The 16,369-nt window shown below is 38.8% G+C and overlaps 1 protein-coding gene across 2 annotated transcripts in view; it reads right to left on the minus strand.

Annotated features, from left to right (window-relative positions):
• PRPSAP1 (phosphoribosyl pyrophosphate synthetase associated protein 1) overlaps positions 1–14,274 on the minus strand; it is a 28,282-nt gene extending 14,008 nt beyond the window's left edge. Inside the window, exons 1-7 of one of the 2 annotated variants that reach the window (XM_081319952.1) lie at positions 14,174–14,274; positions 12,692–12,803; positions 8,296–8,348; positions 4,873–4,939; positions 3,536–3,708; positions 1,132–1,247; positions 14–69 (exon numbers count right to left, since the gene is read on the minus strand). In XM_081319952.1, the coding sequence (XP_081176078.1) occupies positions 14–69; positions 1,132–1,247; positions 3,536–3,708; positions 4,873–4,939; positions 8,296–8,348; positions 12,692–12,774 (548 nt within the window). In that variant the 5' untranslated portion in view covers positions 12,775–12,803; positions 14,174–14,274. Of the gene's footprint in view, positions 1–13; positions 70–1,131; positions 1,248–3,535; positions 3,709–4,872; positions 4,940–8,295; positions 8,349–12,691; positions 14,005–14,173 lie in introns of those variants that run through there. The other variant, XM_081319951.1, reaches the window with a different exon arrangement.
• Between the last annotated feature and the right edge of the window lie 2,095 nt (positions 14,275–16,369).

Consider the following 16,369-nt stretch of genomic DNA (forward strand, 5'->3'; position numbering starts at 1 on the left):
TCTAAATAAATACCTCTTAGCGGCATCAGGACTCTTTGCTACTATAACTGCATTCCTATAATCAGGAATCTAAAAAAAGGAGAAAAGATTTTGATTTTAAAGCAGTTTGGTTCTGAAATTAATTCTTTTTACAAGTAATTATTTGTCATTATGTGACTGGGGAAAAATCATTTAAGGACTACCATACTCAGTAGCCTTTAAATAGGTTCTGAACAGACTACTATAAAATAATTACAGTTCCTTTTTGTTTAACTGTAAGGGAGGATTACCCATTATACTCGGAGAACATGAGGCTAGCTTGTGTGAGAATGTGAGACCAGGCTGAAGATGCCGTCATGGTAAAATGAAGCAGGCATGTACACAAAGAGGACAAGAACCAGGACTCTTGTCAAAAAGATCCCTTCTGGAGGTAGGTAAGAACAAACCAAATTATTAAGGATCAGAGAAATGATACCACTTAGAATCATCTGAACTGCGAGATGGGTATCAAATAAATTTAATAAATATATAAATACATACACACACAGATACCAGAAGACAGATAAGGGAGGTTGGGGTTTTAACCTACAGATTCCCCCATCCCACTGAGAGTTACCATACTTGTAAATCAATAAAGCAAGAGCTTTGTGGGATAAAAGGGTCCTGGAGCCAGATCTGACAGTTTTAGTCTATCTAGCTAATGCCTGGCAGCCTAGCTGAGAAGAATGTTGGTAATGGAAATGAGTGTGTGTGGGAAAGCAAATGTATGTTTAATCAGTAAGGTTTTGTTGCCATTTTGAATCATTAGGTCTCCATTTATTCCATCAGAACCTGACGTGCCTCAGTGCTTGATTGAAAGTGATTTCTGTGTGTGCCTAATTTTTCCCTGGATCTTCAATGGGGCTGTGTCTCTCATATGCTCTAGACACAACTAGAAAACAAGGGTAATTGCAAAATCTGCACACCTTGATAGGATGGATGTGTGAATGACTATAACCTACACCTGGGAGCTGATGTAATAATACTCAGCATTCAAAAAGTTTTTTTTCATTATTTGAACTGCTACAGTTAGGTATGAGATAATACAGATGAGAACATCATCTTCTAACAGAATAAAGTTTATGACTATTAAAGATCAAAATCATTTTATACCTCTTCCTGTATATACTGAAGCAAGAAAGGAGATGCTCTCAAGTTATCAACAGGAAAGCTAAAAAAACCCTGTATTTCTTTTTGATGAAGGTCCATAGTGATGATGTGGCTTAAACCTAAAAACCAAACAAATATAAAACATTATATATATATACAACTTCCAACAATTACAGATTGATCTCTAATTATTCAAGCTGGAATAAACTAACATGCTTGCTATTAGGATGGACTTGAATCACAAGGCAGGAAATCTCATTTTAATGTTTAAAATCACATGTAATAACAACAACAACAAAGTTGGAAGGGACCTTGGAGGTCTTCTAGTCCAAACCCCTGCCCAGGCAGGAAACCCTTTACCATTTCAGACAAATGTTTGTCCAGTCTCTTCCTTTAAAAATTTAGTTATTGAAGATTCTATAATCATAACATGCATTCCTGGGGTGTTTGTTATAACATGAAAACACATTATTCACTGTTTCAGGAAAGATTCTTACTCTAAGAAGCAAACAAAGCATAATTAAAACTTTTTCAGATTAAAAGAAAGTGGTATAATGGCCTTCGTATCAAGGAAGCTTCTTAACATTAGTGAAGTCATTAAGAAATGAACTAGCTCCAGTTCAATTATTTGTGGTTACAGGTAGTCCTCACCTTACAACCATAACTGAGCCCAAAGTTTCTGTTGCTAAATGAAACATTTCTTAAGTAAGTTTTGCCTCATTTTATGACCCTTTTTTCCAAATTGTTAAGTGAATGATTGCAGTTGTTAAGTAACACGGTTGTTAAGTGAATCTGGTTTCTCCACTGACTTTGTCAGAAGGTTACAAAAGGTGATCAGATGACCCCAATACACTGCAACCATCATAAAAATGAGTCAGTTGCCAAATGTCTAAATTTTGATCATGTGACCATGAAATGTGCAATGGTTGCAAGTGTGAAAAATTGCCATAAGTCATTTGTTCAGTACTGTTGTAACTTCAAACAGTCATTGTTGTAAGTCGAGGACTACCTCTATTTGGAGGATATTTTTCTTATGATATACTGATGGAATGACCACCTGTAGCTTTTTGCATTATTGATAAAAAAGGAAGAGCTGAACTATTTTGTGCCCCTGCCTTTCTTACACACAAATATAGGAAATATTAGAGCAGGGCATAAAGGAAGGAAGGAAAAATTACAGACTTCTGTAAGTTATTTAATACAAAGATTTGCCATATGCTACACACACACACACAGAGGGGGGGAGGGAGGGAGGGAGGGGGAAAGAGAGAGATTGATTAGGATTAGGGGTAAAACACAGAATCTTGGAATCTGTGAAACTTCTAATCCTCACTTACTAGTGAGTTCATAACTATGGAGTCTCTTTCAGAAATCAGTATGAGTGATTCTAAACATGTTTTCTTTTTAATAATTGTTCTGATATCTTTTTGCAGAAAGCTTTCTTATAGTGCAGGGGTGTCAAACTGCCAGCCCGCAGGCCAGATGCATCATAACGAAACCATGCCCACCCCATTGCCGGAAATGGCAAAAAAGTTGTGATACGTTGTGACATGTCATGTGATGTTGCACGTTTGACACACTGGGTTATAGTAGAAGGCAAAACTCTGCAAAAGTGGTGGCGAACCTTTTAGAGATTGAGTGCCCAAATTGCAACCCAAAACCCACTTATCGCTGGGTGCCAGGTAGGCATGGCCCACTGGGTGGGTGTGGCTGTGGGGGTCATGGAAGATTGGGTGGGTGTGGCCAAGGTGGGTGTGGCCACCTCAATGTTGCTCGTGGGGTGGGACACCTGTGGGGGGTGAGCAGGGTTGGGGGAGGTCTCTGGCTGGTGGGGTGATAGGCAGGAGACTCATCCTGTGGGGTGAGGCGAGGCAGGGTGGGGGTGCCATTGCCATGGGGCAAGGCAAGGGCTGGGGCAGCTGCTTTCTGACACCATCGGCCCCCACACACAGAGGCCAGCGAGCGCATGGGGGCCAACGGTGTCCATCAGTAGCCACAGCCTGCCAGTCCCTCGACAGGTGCACTCTGGGGCTCCGCAGGCCGTCACCAGCAGTTCAAAGAAGCCGTCTCCAAGATGAATAGTTGGCCAACAGCTGAGGAGGTAATGCAGTGGGTCCAGGAGGTACAGAATGGGGGGGAGGGAAACCAGCCGTGCTGGGATGCATTCAGCCACGTGGGACCTCGGCGAATTAGCAGGTGGCTGTTTGAAGAGGGACAGTTGCCACCTCTGGGGCATGGCGCGGCTGCTCACAGAGAGGGCTCTGAGTGCCGCCTCTGGCACCCGTGCCATAGGTTCGCCACCACTGCTCTACAAAATCAGTTATTCTTGTCACCATCTTTGGGGACAGATCAAACATTGCTTAGATGAATTGCTTAAATCAATATTGCCTCTAATTAGCCCATTTACCTGCTTTAGCCAGCATGGAAGCAAGGAGTTTACAGACTATCGATCCTCTCTTCCTCATTTTGCTTTGTTTGCTATAAGGGAAATAGGGAATTACACCTGTGATGGTTTTGGCACAGGATGTTTTCAGTGCATAAGCCATAATCAACAGTTCCATTACTGCAGTGTTCACATCTCTGAAAAGATATAAAATACAAATCAGTTATCCCTGTGTTCACCATACTACAATATCAGCTTTTGCCAAGACAAAATAAATTGTTAGGTTACGCTTTACACTACATTGTGGTTTGCTGAAGTAATTCATTCATAAAATTAAGGCACAGATTACAAATCACAGTATCTGGGGTCATATATGGTACCAATATGAAATAAATACCCCTAAGTTATTATTCAGTATAGGATGTGAATTCAGCTATTATTAATACAAATACCATCTTTTTTTAAAAAAAATCATTTAATAACCGTAACAAAGTAGTCAGCTTTTTTATCTTAACTTGACATTTTCCCAGCTATGTATACAAGAAACCTGGGGTTCTGTGGAAACCTAAAGAAATTCCTGTATAAAAAATGAGTACAGTTAGGTAAGCAATTTAGAAAAATAGTTTGTAAATCATTAACAATCTTTTGCAATGGAAATCCACGTTCTAGAACACAACATTTTCTATACAATTAATTAATCTATACACTTAACTTGTACATTTGAACTAAGATGTTATTCCAGGACAGAGATAGACCATTTAGTTCTAACAGGCACCAAATGCTCCTGGGCATATCCTCCCTGTTCCTGCAACTGGTTTTAATTTATTTTAAAAGTTTCTTCTGTGTTGTTTTTTTTTTAAGTGACATCTCTCAATGTCAGACTAAGCTGTCGTAGTCTACAATGATGAAGAATTTAATTAGCACGATGATTAACATTGCAGTACTCATTAGCAACAAGGATAAACTGTAGTAGGGTTAGGAGAAAAGTATTTGCATTTGTCGCTAGAAGAAATTTTATTTTATTTATTTATTTATTTTAATTCCATTTATATCCCGCCCTTCTCTGAAGACTCAGGGCGGCTTACAAGCTTAGCAGTAGCCTTCATTCTATGTATATGCCTGCTTATTAGGGCTTTCACACACCCCCTAAGCGGCATTATTACAAAGTCAGCTTAATTGCCCCCAACAATCTGGGTCCTCATTTTACCTACCTCGGAAGGATGGAAGGCTGAGTCAACCTTGAGCCTGGTGGGATGCGAACCTGCACTAATTGCAGGCAATAAATTCAACAGGACAGTTCATTTATCCAAGAAAGTACATTTTAACCTTCACAGTTCAAGGACAATGTACAAAACTCTCACCTGGGAATTGTCTGAATGATGAATACATCTTGTCCTCGGACTGACTCTTTTATTTCAACTCTCGTTTCTGTAGAGAAACGCAGATAATTAAACAATTTTTCCAAGACTGTCTAATGGTATCTTTAAAATACTAACAGCAGCACTGAAGTACATGGGCGGGATGGGATTAAAAAAGAATCCATTACAAACATCTCCTAATCTAATGAAAATAAAACACATCCTACTGAAATGAATGGCATTTGAATCTTAAAAGAAATCTATTATATATTAAAGTTTAGGACAAAGGTTTTTACACCACAAATATTTGCTGAGGTGAATAAATCTTGTTCACTTTGCCAAGCCATTTCTGCCTGCCTATCCTTAGTTCCAGGTATTCTCCACCGCTTTCTAGCTGCTTTGGAAGTTGTACTATAGACTCCCCTTCTGAAAACTAACAGTGTATAGTTAACGTGTTGAACCAGAGTTTGGGAAAGCCAGATTCAAGTCCACTCTTAGCAATGGATGAGTTTCTGTCCAAATTCCATCCACTCCAAATGGCTATTGCAGAGAAAAGGAATGGAGGGTTGGAATGCTGAGTATACCATTTTGAGCTCCTGTAGGTTCTAATGTACTAATGTAAATAATCGTAATAAATAAATCCTCATCTTATATAAAAGGACTTTTGAGCAGAAGATTTATCACAATCATAATTCTTCTGACAAGGCTTCCCATTATTGCAGGAGAGAAATATATAATTTATCAAGCAGCTTCTCAAAGGAAACCAGCACCCATTGTTTAGACGACATATACGTCATTGCTTCCAGGTGCAGTGATGAAAGTTTTCATGGTTTTTTTAAATCCCTATATAGATCTCTCCTCAATTTATCAACTTTTATAAGCAACAGTAACATCATCATATACTTGTCATGCTTCTGCAGCTGGGCACAAGACCAAGAAAAGATGCAATTGTAAACATGGGTGCTGGGTGCCCATTCCAAATCACAGTTTGCCCTTCAAATTTAGAGCTCTGCACAGCCCTTTCATTTAAAATTTTTGATACAGCTAGCTCAAATCTAAAATACTGGTAGTAGATATAGGAAGACCTTGCTTAACAATTACTCTGTTTAGCAATGGTTGAAAGTTAGGTCCTTGCCGAAAGAATTTTATGGCTGATCCTCACATTTGCAACCTTTTCAGTGTTCCTGCGGTCACATGATCACTATTTGCATGCTACACAACTAACTTCCAACACACAGAAGCCGGCAATAAAATTGCAAGTCACATTCACTTGATGTCTCACTTAATGACTGTGGGTGATTGGCTTAACAACCACAGTAGAAGCAAGGTTGTAAGTTCATTGTCAGCAAATGATGTTCCATTTAACAACCATGTTGCTCAATGATGGAGTTGACTGTCCCAATTGTGGTTGTTAAGTGTATAGCAACTCAGATGTAGGGAAAATCATGTTCCAGTCCAGGACTGTACAGACACATTCCTATCTGCACTCAGTTATGAAATCCATTAATTCTCAGGTCGACTTATAAGATTGTTGCATAGATAAAAAGAACACAACTTTGAATCCTTAGAAAAAGAGAGGATAAACACTTGGTATTTTTTTTTAAGAAATGCACCGTAAAGCCTATTATGGTAGTTTTTACAAGAATAAACACAGCATAAGAAGCCCACCACACAGAAATGAATCTAGTTCAACAGTTACCCAGTCATAGATATAAGAAATATAGAAATGTTCCAAAATGTTGTGGAAGAAACAAGGTAACCAAAAATCAACTAATCTCACCGGCCATCTTAAAATCAGAAAACAATAGGATCAAGAGCAGAAACCATCTTTAGGCTTCAAACACATTTATTATTTTTTGTATGTTTTGCTTATACCTACTGTATCTATGAGTCTTTAGGCCCCTCAGATCTGGGGATACTCCATCTTTGATGTTGGATGGAGTAGCACTTACTTCTTGAAGGATGGCACATAACCTGGGAGGCTTCTTGGATTTGCAGTTCTTGCTTGAAGAGCAGGTGCTAGCTGTGGCCAATTCTTTCTGGCACATGGGGTTCTGGTATTTCCTAGATTGGAGCTCCCTATCACCCATGACCTAATCACCTCATGGTTTGAGTAGTCCATTGTGCTGAACATGGGGCTGGCCTTGAATTGCACCTGGAAAGTTCAACTAGTCCAGAATGTGGCAGTATGAGCAGTCATGGACATGCCTCTGTATACCCACGTTAACACCTCTGCTTTATGAGCTGCACTGATTTCTGGTTTGCTTCCGGGTGTGATTCAAGGTGCTAGTTGTTACCTATAAAGTCCTACATTGCACAAGACCTGATTACTTGCAGGACTGCCTGTCTCTCACCAGAGCCTTGGTGGAGCAGTGGGCTGATGCCTCCTTAAGTAACACCAGCTGCCTGCAATTAGTGCAGGTTCGCATCCCACCAGGCTCAAGGTTGACTCAGCCTTCCATCCTTCCGAGGTAGGAAAAATGAGGACCCAGATTGTTGGGGGCAATAAGCTGACTTTGTAAAAATGCCGCTTGGGGTGTGTGTGAAAGCCCTAACAAGCAGGCATATACATAGAATGAAGGCTACTGCTAAGCTTGTAAGCTGCCCTGAGTCTTCGGAGAAGGGCGGGATATAAATGTAATAAAAATAAAAATAAATAAAATAAATATTTGCCATCCGACTGGCATACTCCAGGTTTTGTCTGCTCAGGGTGCCGCCGGTGAGAGATTGCCGGCGGGTGACACCCAGGGATAGGGCCTTCTCTGTGGGAGCGCCTGCCCTCTGGAACCAGCTGCCGGTGGAGCTGAGGACTGCCCCCGACCTCCGATCATTCCGCCGGGGCCTGAAGACCTGGCTCTTTGAGCTCTCAGGCCCAGGCTGAGGAGAAATTTTTAATCCGGGTTTTAATGTATACAGGGTAATTTAATATTTTTAATTGGTTTTTTAACTTTTGTATGGTGGATTTTTAATTCCCTGTAAACCGCCCTGAGTCCTCAGGGAATAGGGCGGTATATAAATGCAACTAAATAAATAAATAAATAAATAAATAACGCCATCTGTTGGGATCCTAGAAACATGCTTTTTCTACAGCAATAGCTGTTCTTGGGAGCTAGATTTCCCTTGAGATTTGGATGCCCCCCCCACTCTGCTATTATTCAGAAGCGCCATGAAGATCTGGTTCTTCACCCAGGCTTTTGGCAAGGGAGAATGAGCTTCACCATGCTTGCCATCTTTAACTTTTAACCTTTATTTTTTTATTGCATTATTCTATTACTCATGTACACTAGATTGGTCTGGTCAAGTAGCTTTTCTTTTTGTGAGTTTCTAAATGTAACAGAGACTGCTTGCATATGCCGTGGCATTTTTAATTGTTTATCTGATTGTATCCAGCTTCTATCTCACATATTTTTTATTCTGCTGACATACCTCCATTGGTTTCTTGGTACACCACAGATTTTCCAAGTTCAGCACCAAGACGCCTAAAAGAGAAGTAGTTTCAAGATTTAGATTCTGCACAATAGCTTTAATATGAAACTGTTCACTGTGCAATTATTAGAACAGTAAAGCTCACCTGTGTGCAAAAATTAAACCTTAATTCTACTTTGTGAACATTAGAAATGCAAAACTGAATCAAATCAAGGCACCTCTTTTCCAGCAATTTCTTCCACCAGTGGCAACCAGATTCTTATGAGAATCTACAAACCCAACCTTGCCAAATAGTATTTGTGCTTCCAGACAACTGGTATTTAGGGCTGATATTATCTCTGATCCTTGAGATAACATAACCATTATTATTCCTAACCACTGATCTGAATTGCTGCTGTGTAAAGCAATCACATTCCTTTTGCGGCCTAGCCCAACATTAATTTTATATTTACATCAAGTTAAATTTAGTTATTTAAAATATTTAAACCACAAATCATAACAAAGCTGTGCAGAGTATAACATTAATAACTATTTCAATGGCCATCTTGCAATCTTCCTTAATGGCTTTTAAAATATGGCTTCTGAAGGTTGTTTGAACCCTGTACTGATGAAACAATCTACTGCATTGCCTTTACAGCTTTCTAAGAATAAAAAAAGAAGAGCAACTATGTATGTAATTATGAACTTTCTGAAGAATCGGATTTTGTTCCAGAGGAGTCTTTTATTTTAACACTATATCCATTTCTAATTATATTATATCTGCAAGTTAAAACCTCCAAGGACCAAACTCATATTACTTTGAAAGAAGTTCAGAAAGTATGATTTATTTATTTACAATGCTCTGACTTGCAGATATGTTGCTCCTAAAAAAAACTGAACAAAATTACAAATTTTCAGTTCCTTGTTTGTGCAAAATTTCAAGAGAATTCAGGCGGTACAATAAATGTAGATCTAATAAATGTTATATCTAAAATAAAATCTAAAAATGCCAAAATATTATTGCTTTGATCAACATTCACCGTTCTTCAAGTTAAAAAAATAATTCCCTCTAATAGTAATTTTGCACAAAAAAACATGTATGGTACTTCCCAGTATAGTTCAACAAGCCCTTCTTTGCTATAGTCTCTATAGATAGTCCTTAACTTACAACTGGTCTCTTAATGATGGTTCAAAGTTATGATGGCCACATATGCCCCCCCCCCGGTCACATGATCACATCTGGGCACTTAGTAACCAGCTCACTTTTATGGCATGTTTTATGATTTTTTTTAAGTTTCTGGCATTTACTTCTTTTTGGCAAAAAATATTCATTGGGGAAAATTGATTCATTTAACAACTGCAAAATTCACTTAACAAATGCTGCAAAAAATGTAAAAAAAAATCAGGTCTAGTCACATGGTGCTTTGAATTATGAGCACAACAATTTACAATCATAATTCTGGGCTCAGTTATGGTTGTAAGTCAAGGACCACCTGCACTACCTTAAATACATAGAAAACTTCAGTCTTTCAGTGACTATCACCTAATCATGTAAGGTTTTGATTTACGGTAAAGATTTGTATCAAGGACTGACTTTCAGTAGAACAGAGCAAGGCAGTTACTCTGTTGTGCATAAAATTCTAACCAGAATAAAGCTTGTATCTAAATAGTTTAGCAATGGGTTATCATAACTGCTATCTTTTCCCTTACTTTCTGGTCCTAGCCTATAAATCACTTTATTGATTTATAGGCTAGGACCAGAAAGTAAGGAAAGAGACTAAGATCTGTGGCTAATAAAAGCTGATCCTGAGATACAGGAACCTTATTATTCTCTATTTATCTTGGGTAAGAGATGTCTGTGATTGTTTGTGCACCAAAAACTTCTAGCTAGACAACAGCAGACAAAACATACAAAATATTATCTCTCCAATGATTTTTGTGTGTTTTCCTCTTCACAAATATAAACATTTAATAGCAATGTAAGAGGGAATAAATCTGGGATAATTCTTTCTGACAATATTAACATAAAATGTTCTTATTAAATTATTACTCAGGTTGAAGAATAGAAATATAGATAGATAGATAGATAGATAGATAGATAGATATAGATAGATAGATATAGATAGATAGATATAGATATAGATATATAGAGAGAAATGGTGTATGCTAGTTCTGTTCTGCTTTTTAATTGCAACATTATATATATTTTAAGTCTGCTTTCATTTTACTTGAAAGGGTTCATACAATTAAGAAACTAGAAACTAATAATCTACTATAGCAACATTAATGTAGAATGCATACGCAGTAGAGAATCAGCTTGCACTACAAGTCCAATTTTCAGTAAGTCTATTAAATAGAATTTAGGTCTCCCTATTCTTTTTATTGGTTGGGGCTTTCCTTCTTATGACTGGTAACAGTTTGAGATGGTTAATCACTAGTTAAATTTACAGCATTTGAGGCTAAAGTACCAGAGTATGGAAAAGCCTTAATCAGCTTTCCAGGAAACTGACTAAAGATCAGTCAGTCCTAGCAAGTTTCCACACTAATTAATAGCAAAAACACTACTTCTTCCTCTGACAATCTTACTAATCAAACTTTGGCAGTCAATTTATGAAGCTAACCAACCCAAACCCACTCAATATGGCAGGACTTTGTATAAACTTACACAGGACAGCATTGAGTTCCTTAAAACATTAAAAGGGTTAAAAACCCCTTATAAAGTTCACATCATCTCAGATGAGACACTGAAGAGTTATCAGAACAAATGAGGTGGTACAATAAGAACTGATATATTAATCTTTCTTTCTACAAGGAAGGAATTAAAGAAGTAAGCCCACTGAATGAAACTGACAACCAGGTTATAAAGGACAGCTATAGGAAATAGTCCAGAACTGTAGATATAAGGTTAGAAAAACTGAATAGAAAAGTTCAGAATGAGTAAAGGCTGGTAAGGTATTAGATATGGAGGAAGAAAAGGGTTTTCCAGCATCATTACCTATTATATATCTACTCTATGCTTTTAACAAAAAAACTGAAACAATATATGAAATTGATCCCTGTATCTACTTCCAATCTCAAAAAATAATACATATGCAATATTTTAAACTTGCACATAAGAAAACAAGGCTCCAAATATATAGCATAACTGTGAATACAGTACGTAAATGCCAAGATTAAAAAACAATAAAAAGTGTATATCAAGTTTTTCTAATGCAATTTTATGTATCAACATTGCACCAAAAAGCATGGTCTCATTAGAAGGCAGCTCAAGTAGGCAGAAACTGAGAGTATCAACCCCCAGATTCTCACCTATGTGATGTTAATGAAAAGTCAACAAGATTATTCCGTCAATAGCTTTCAAATTAACCATCATTTTGTTGACTAATGTTAATCAGCAAAAACTGGGGCCTATAGAATCTTATCAAGAGCCTTGGTGGAGCAGTGGGCTAATGCCTCCTTAAGTAACACCAGCTGCCTGCAATTAGTGCAGGTTCGCATCCCACCAGGCTCAAGGTTGACTCAGCCTTCCATCCTTCCGAGGTAGGTAAAATGAGGACCCAGATTGTTGGGGGCAATTAAGCTGACTTTGTAATAATGCCGCTTGGGTGTGTGTGTGAAAGCCCTAATAAGCAGGCATATACATAGAATGAAGGCTACTGCTAAGCTTGTAAGCCGCCCTGAGTCTTCGGAGAAGGGCGGGATATAAATGAAATTAAAATAAATAAAATAAATAAATCATTCTATACCACTATCATGTAGTGGTAGGTAGAACATAGGGACTCAGCTTTGACTCTGAAAGCTTTCTTGAGAGCAGAGCAAAATTTTATGTTTCTAATCTTGTAAAATGTCAGAGATACACTAAAAAGAAATGCCATCTCTTCTAGCTCCATAGCACTTTAAAATTAATATTACTATTACCTATTACCTACTATTACCTACTATTATCAACTGCAAACATAAATTTTGATTGGCTGTCAAAATAGCCACTGAACCATTAGGTGGGATGTGCAGGGGGCAAACAATTATCAATAGTACAACCTAAATGTAATAAATTATGCTAAGTTAAACAATATAAAATACTATATGGATTAATGCACATAAGGGTTTTGTTTCTCAGCTGTATGAATGGAACTAAAACATGCATATAAATAATTTATATGAATGCTTACTGTCTATTAGAGACTAATCTAAACTATTTAAAATACTTGCTGTAATTTAATACTTGCTTCTTTAAATGAAAATTAGATTCTTCAGTTTTAAGCAACATACATTCTTGAACTATACTGGAAAAACTGTGGTAAGCCTACTTCTCCTTGGCAATTATTGTCATAGAATTTACACCGCCTTATAGTAATTGCCAAGGACTAAAAGTCATTAAGGGAGAAGAACGCAGTGCTAAAAATTGTAACACACTCACTCAGTGATCCTCTTGGCCAGTTCTGTGCAAGCTGCTGAGGAATTTGCTGAGAAGACCCGGTAGCCACTTCTGGCTGCATTCATTGCCAAAGAATCATGCAACCCCCTTTGAACTCGAGAGTGAGAAAACACAGATTTATAAGGTAACAGCAGTTTCCTTGGCATCCTCCTTAGTTCTCCAAATACTAATGTCACCCACACTGCACTGAGATAAGTGATGGCGATTTAAAAAAAAAACCTGATTAAAAAAGCCTGCCCGTTATCCAATTATTATGATAATCAGAGAAAGTTACATTCAAAGAAGCAGCAGAGCTAAAAAATAATTAGGCGAGGGAAAGCCCTTCAGCAAGACATAAAGCTATCAAGGCTGGACATTTGCCACAAGAAGTCAGAAAGTCTTAAAAAACAAGCGGTCGTACGGATTATCAACAACCTGGAATACAACAGGCAAAAAGAGTTGCTCAGGGAGAAAAGGAGATTTTACATTTATTACAAAAAAAAAAAAAGGTTGAGAGGACTGTTCTCCAGTTAAGATTTACAGCGCAGAGGCAATGAAGGCAACAAGCAATGAGGCAATGCACTTTGGTTACATACCAAACAGGGAAGACAGACACAGGAGGAGAGCCAATTTCTCTAGACAAAAAGGATAGTTCTGGAGAGCGGGGCGGGAGGCTCTGGCAGCCCCAAAGAAAGTTAGTTACAGGTAAGCAGGCAGAGCACGATAGGATCTTCCCGGTAGAGCCTCTGAGGGAAAGCGGGAATGCCCCCAATCAAGGAGAAATGGGAAAGTGAAAAACGGGACTGGAGGAGGAGAAACGAAAGCAGCCACTTTCCTGGCACCGGGGGCGGGAGTGGGGAAACTGAGGCGTGAACCTATGCAGTTAATTCAGACGATCCAGAGACACGGTTCTGAATGAGGCGAAAGGAAAGGAGAACCTTTTTTCCCACCGGGAAAATACAGGGAGGCAGAAGACTCGGGCGGGTGGCGAGGCAGGCAGAAGAGAGGGATCGAAAGGCGGACTAAAGCCAAGCCTCGTTTCGAAAGGAGAGCCGTAAGGAGAAGGCGCGGAGTCACACACACACACACGCGGAAAGAGCGAGGAGAAAGTAACAGGGTGAGGCAGGACGGAGGAGTCGAGCAAGAAGCTTCCGGAGAAGCAGAGGCAGCTCCCGGGCAAAAAATCACAGAGCCGGCCGTTGTGAACACGTCGCTTCGCGGCTGCCGACCTCTCCCTTGGCCCCGCTCGCTCTCAGCCTCAAACTCTGCGAGACTCAAATCCGCCAGTACGCTCAGAAGAACAGAGACGCCGCGCTAGAGCGCCCCCTCCCGCTCTCAGCGGCCATTTTGTCTCAGCGCTTCGAAATGTAGCTGCTCTCGCCTGTAAGAGGCAGACATGTTGAGTGAGGGCAGAGGGGAAACGGTCCGTCGCTACCTATCTACCGCTTTCCCCTTTAGCACGCGGGCAGACTTCGGTCGACTCACCTCTTAAAAATTAAAACGCTGGGCCGCTCGGCGAACGGTTTCATTCACCTTTTTAAACCGTGGAGGATTCTTTTCCATCAATAAAGATGGTTACCTGTCTTGGCGGGCCAAGTGACCGTTACAGGGGAAATCTCCTTTGAGAGGAACTCAATGGTCGTTGCAACGGAAGTGGGCGGAGCTAGAACTTCGTACTTGAGGGCCGTGGGGAAAAGCGCTTGGTTATTGCAATTTTAACTTAGAGGAGGAATTCGTTGGACAAAAGTGTCTGGAAGACGATTTGTTAGAAACCTGAGCCGCGCATGTATGTATGATAGATATGCATGTATGGTAGATATGTATGTATGCTCCTGCTAGATCTAAATAGCAGTCCGCTCACGTTGGGAATCTTGTAGTTAAGTTGGACTACAGTTCCCATGTTACCAATCAGCACGCAGAGTGGCTTAATGGCGAAGCGTTTTGAAGCTATCGTTCCAAGGTATACGGAGTCCTGGCGTATATAATGTGTGAGGGCGGCGCTAGCAAGGGAATGGAAGGACAGATTTGTTCAATGATAAGTCGCCTGTCCAGGTTTGTTAGACGAACTGGACTGCGCATGCACCGGCATTGCTTGTGGTTGCGGGGATGCTAAACTGCCTGGTACCCAAAAAAGACCACGTGAGCTGTCACTTAACGAGATCGTTCTGGATCAGTTTAACCATTACCATTATTTAGAAAAACTACTAAACACTTGAAGGTTTGGTCTTGTTATCAGCCCTCCAAAAGTGCAGTGACAAGACTGCTGCCAGCTCTGGGTTGCAAAAATACGGACGATCGTTGGTTAGCAGTAAAAAGGTTTTCTGAATCATTTTGCTGCCAATTTGTGGTTGTCCGCATCTTTCAGTCTTGATCTGACGGGTTAATGGGCAGTGTTTCCTCAGGTTTTCAGTCTGTTCTGATACCGGTAGTTGTAATGACTTGATACGTATTAACGAGTAGCAGAAAAAATAGGAAATTTTATTTCAGTTGTGATTATTCTAAATTCCTTCATTAGGATACAGTATTCCATTTAATTTTATATTTTGTACTGCTTTCCAAATAATAATTGATGGAATTCATATTATGAATTATTCTAGATAGGTAACTTTGCCATATACTTTGTTCTGTTTTTAGCCATTTTAAATAAAAATATGATAAAATATATTTAACTGCATTAAAATGCAACAATGATGCTGCAAATAAAGCGCAGCCTTTGCATAATACTACAGAATTGGTACGACGAAGGAAATCATTCTGATGAAGAATCTGTATATAATTCTGAACACTTTGATGGAAATGCATATAAACTGATAATTAAAAATGAAAAACAAACTGTAAACATATTAATATGGTTTTAAGAGTATTAATATGATTTGCTGTATGACAACAGTATATGCTTATAAATTGATAATACATAAGATCCAGTCATAAAAGTAGGGGAAGCTGATTGAAAAATAAAATGTATTTTATTTTACATGTATTTTATTTTACACCCTCCACTAATTAAGTATTGTGCAAAATGAGAACAGTTTTAGATTTTTTATCTTCAAATAAAATAATCTAAAAAGCAAATGCTAGCATTTCAAACATCAATATATACTTCTTGGTGGAAAATGAAGTTATAGTTCCCTTTCATAGCCAGCTTACTAACTTCATATGACATGTCCTGAAATCTTCCAGCATTTGTTTTGTTGTGAAATAAACACTGAAAGTTTCACTTCAAAAACAAAGTCCAATTTGCCTTGTGAAAAAGCAGCTTTGGGATAGCAGGAAACATTGTGGTTGAAAATGGCTGCTGGATCCAGACTGTTGATATCTATCTGGAGAAAGGAAAGAGCTTGAGATAGCCCATTTATACACTGGACAGCTGGGGTAAGGGTGGTAAGTACATTGCAGAAACTGACCTTTGTGATTGCTTTCAAACAGCTGAGATTTGCAGGATTCCACTAAACTCATAGCCATCAATGCAGCCTTTGAAGGGTCAACCAAACCTCATTTAATCATTTTGGAGTTTACTTTTTTTTTCTGTTGCTTTTTAAAGGTTAAGGACCTTCAGAACTGCAAATGTGATCATATTCACTGAGTTTTTCTTCAGTTTTTAAGAAAGAAGTTTTAATTATAATTTGGGCTTTTGCAAAAAAAGGTTTTTGGGAATATGAAGCAGAAGTGCTGATTTTATAA

Source organism: Vipera berus, assembly GCF_964194415.1.
Source record: "Vipera berus genome assembly, chromosome: 2".
Classification (NCBI taxonomy): Eukaryota; Metazoa; Chordata; class Lepidosauria; order Squamata; family Viperidae; genus Vipera; species Vipera berus.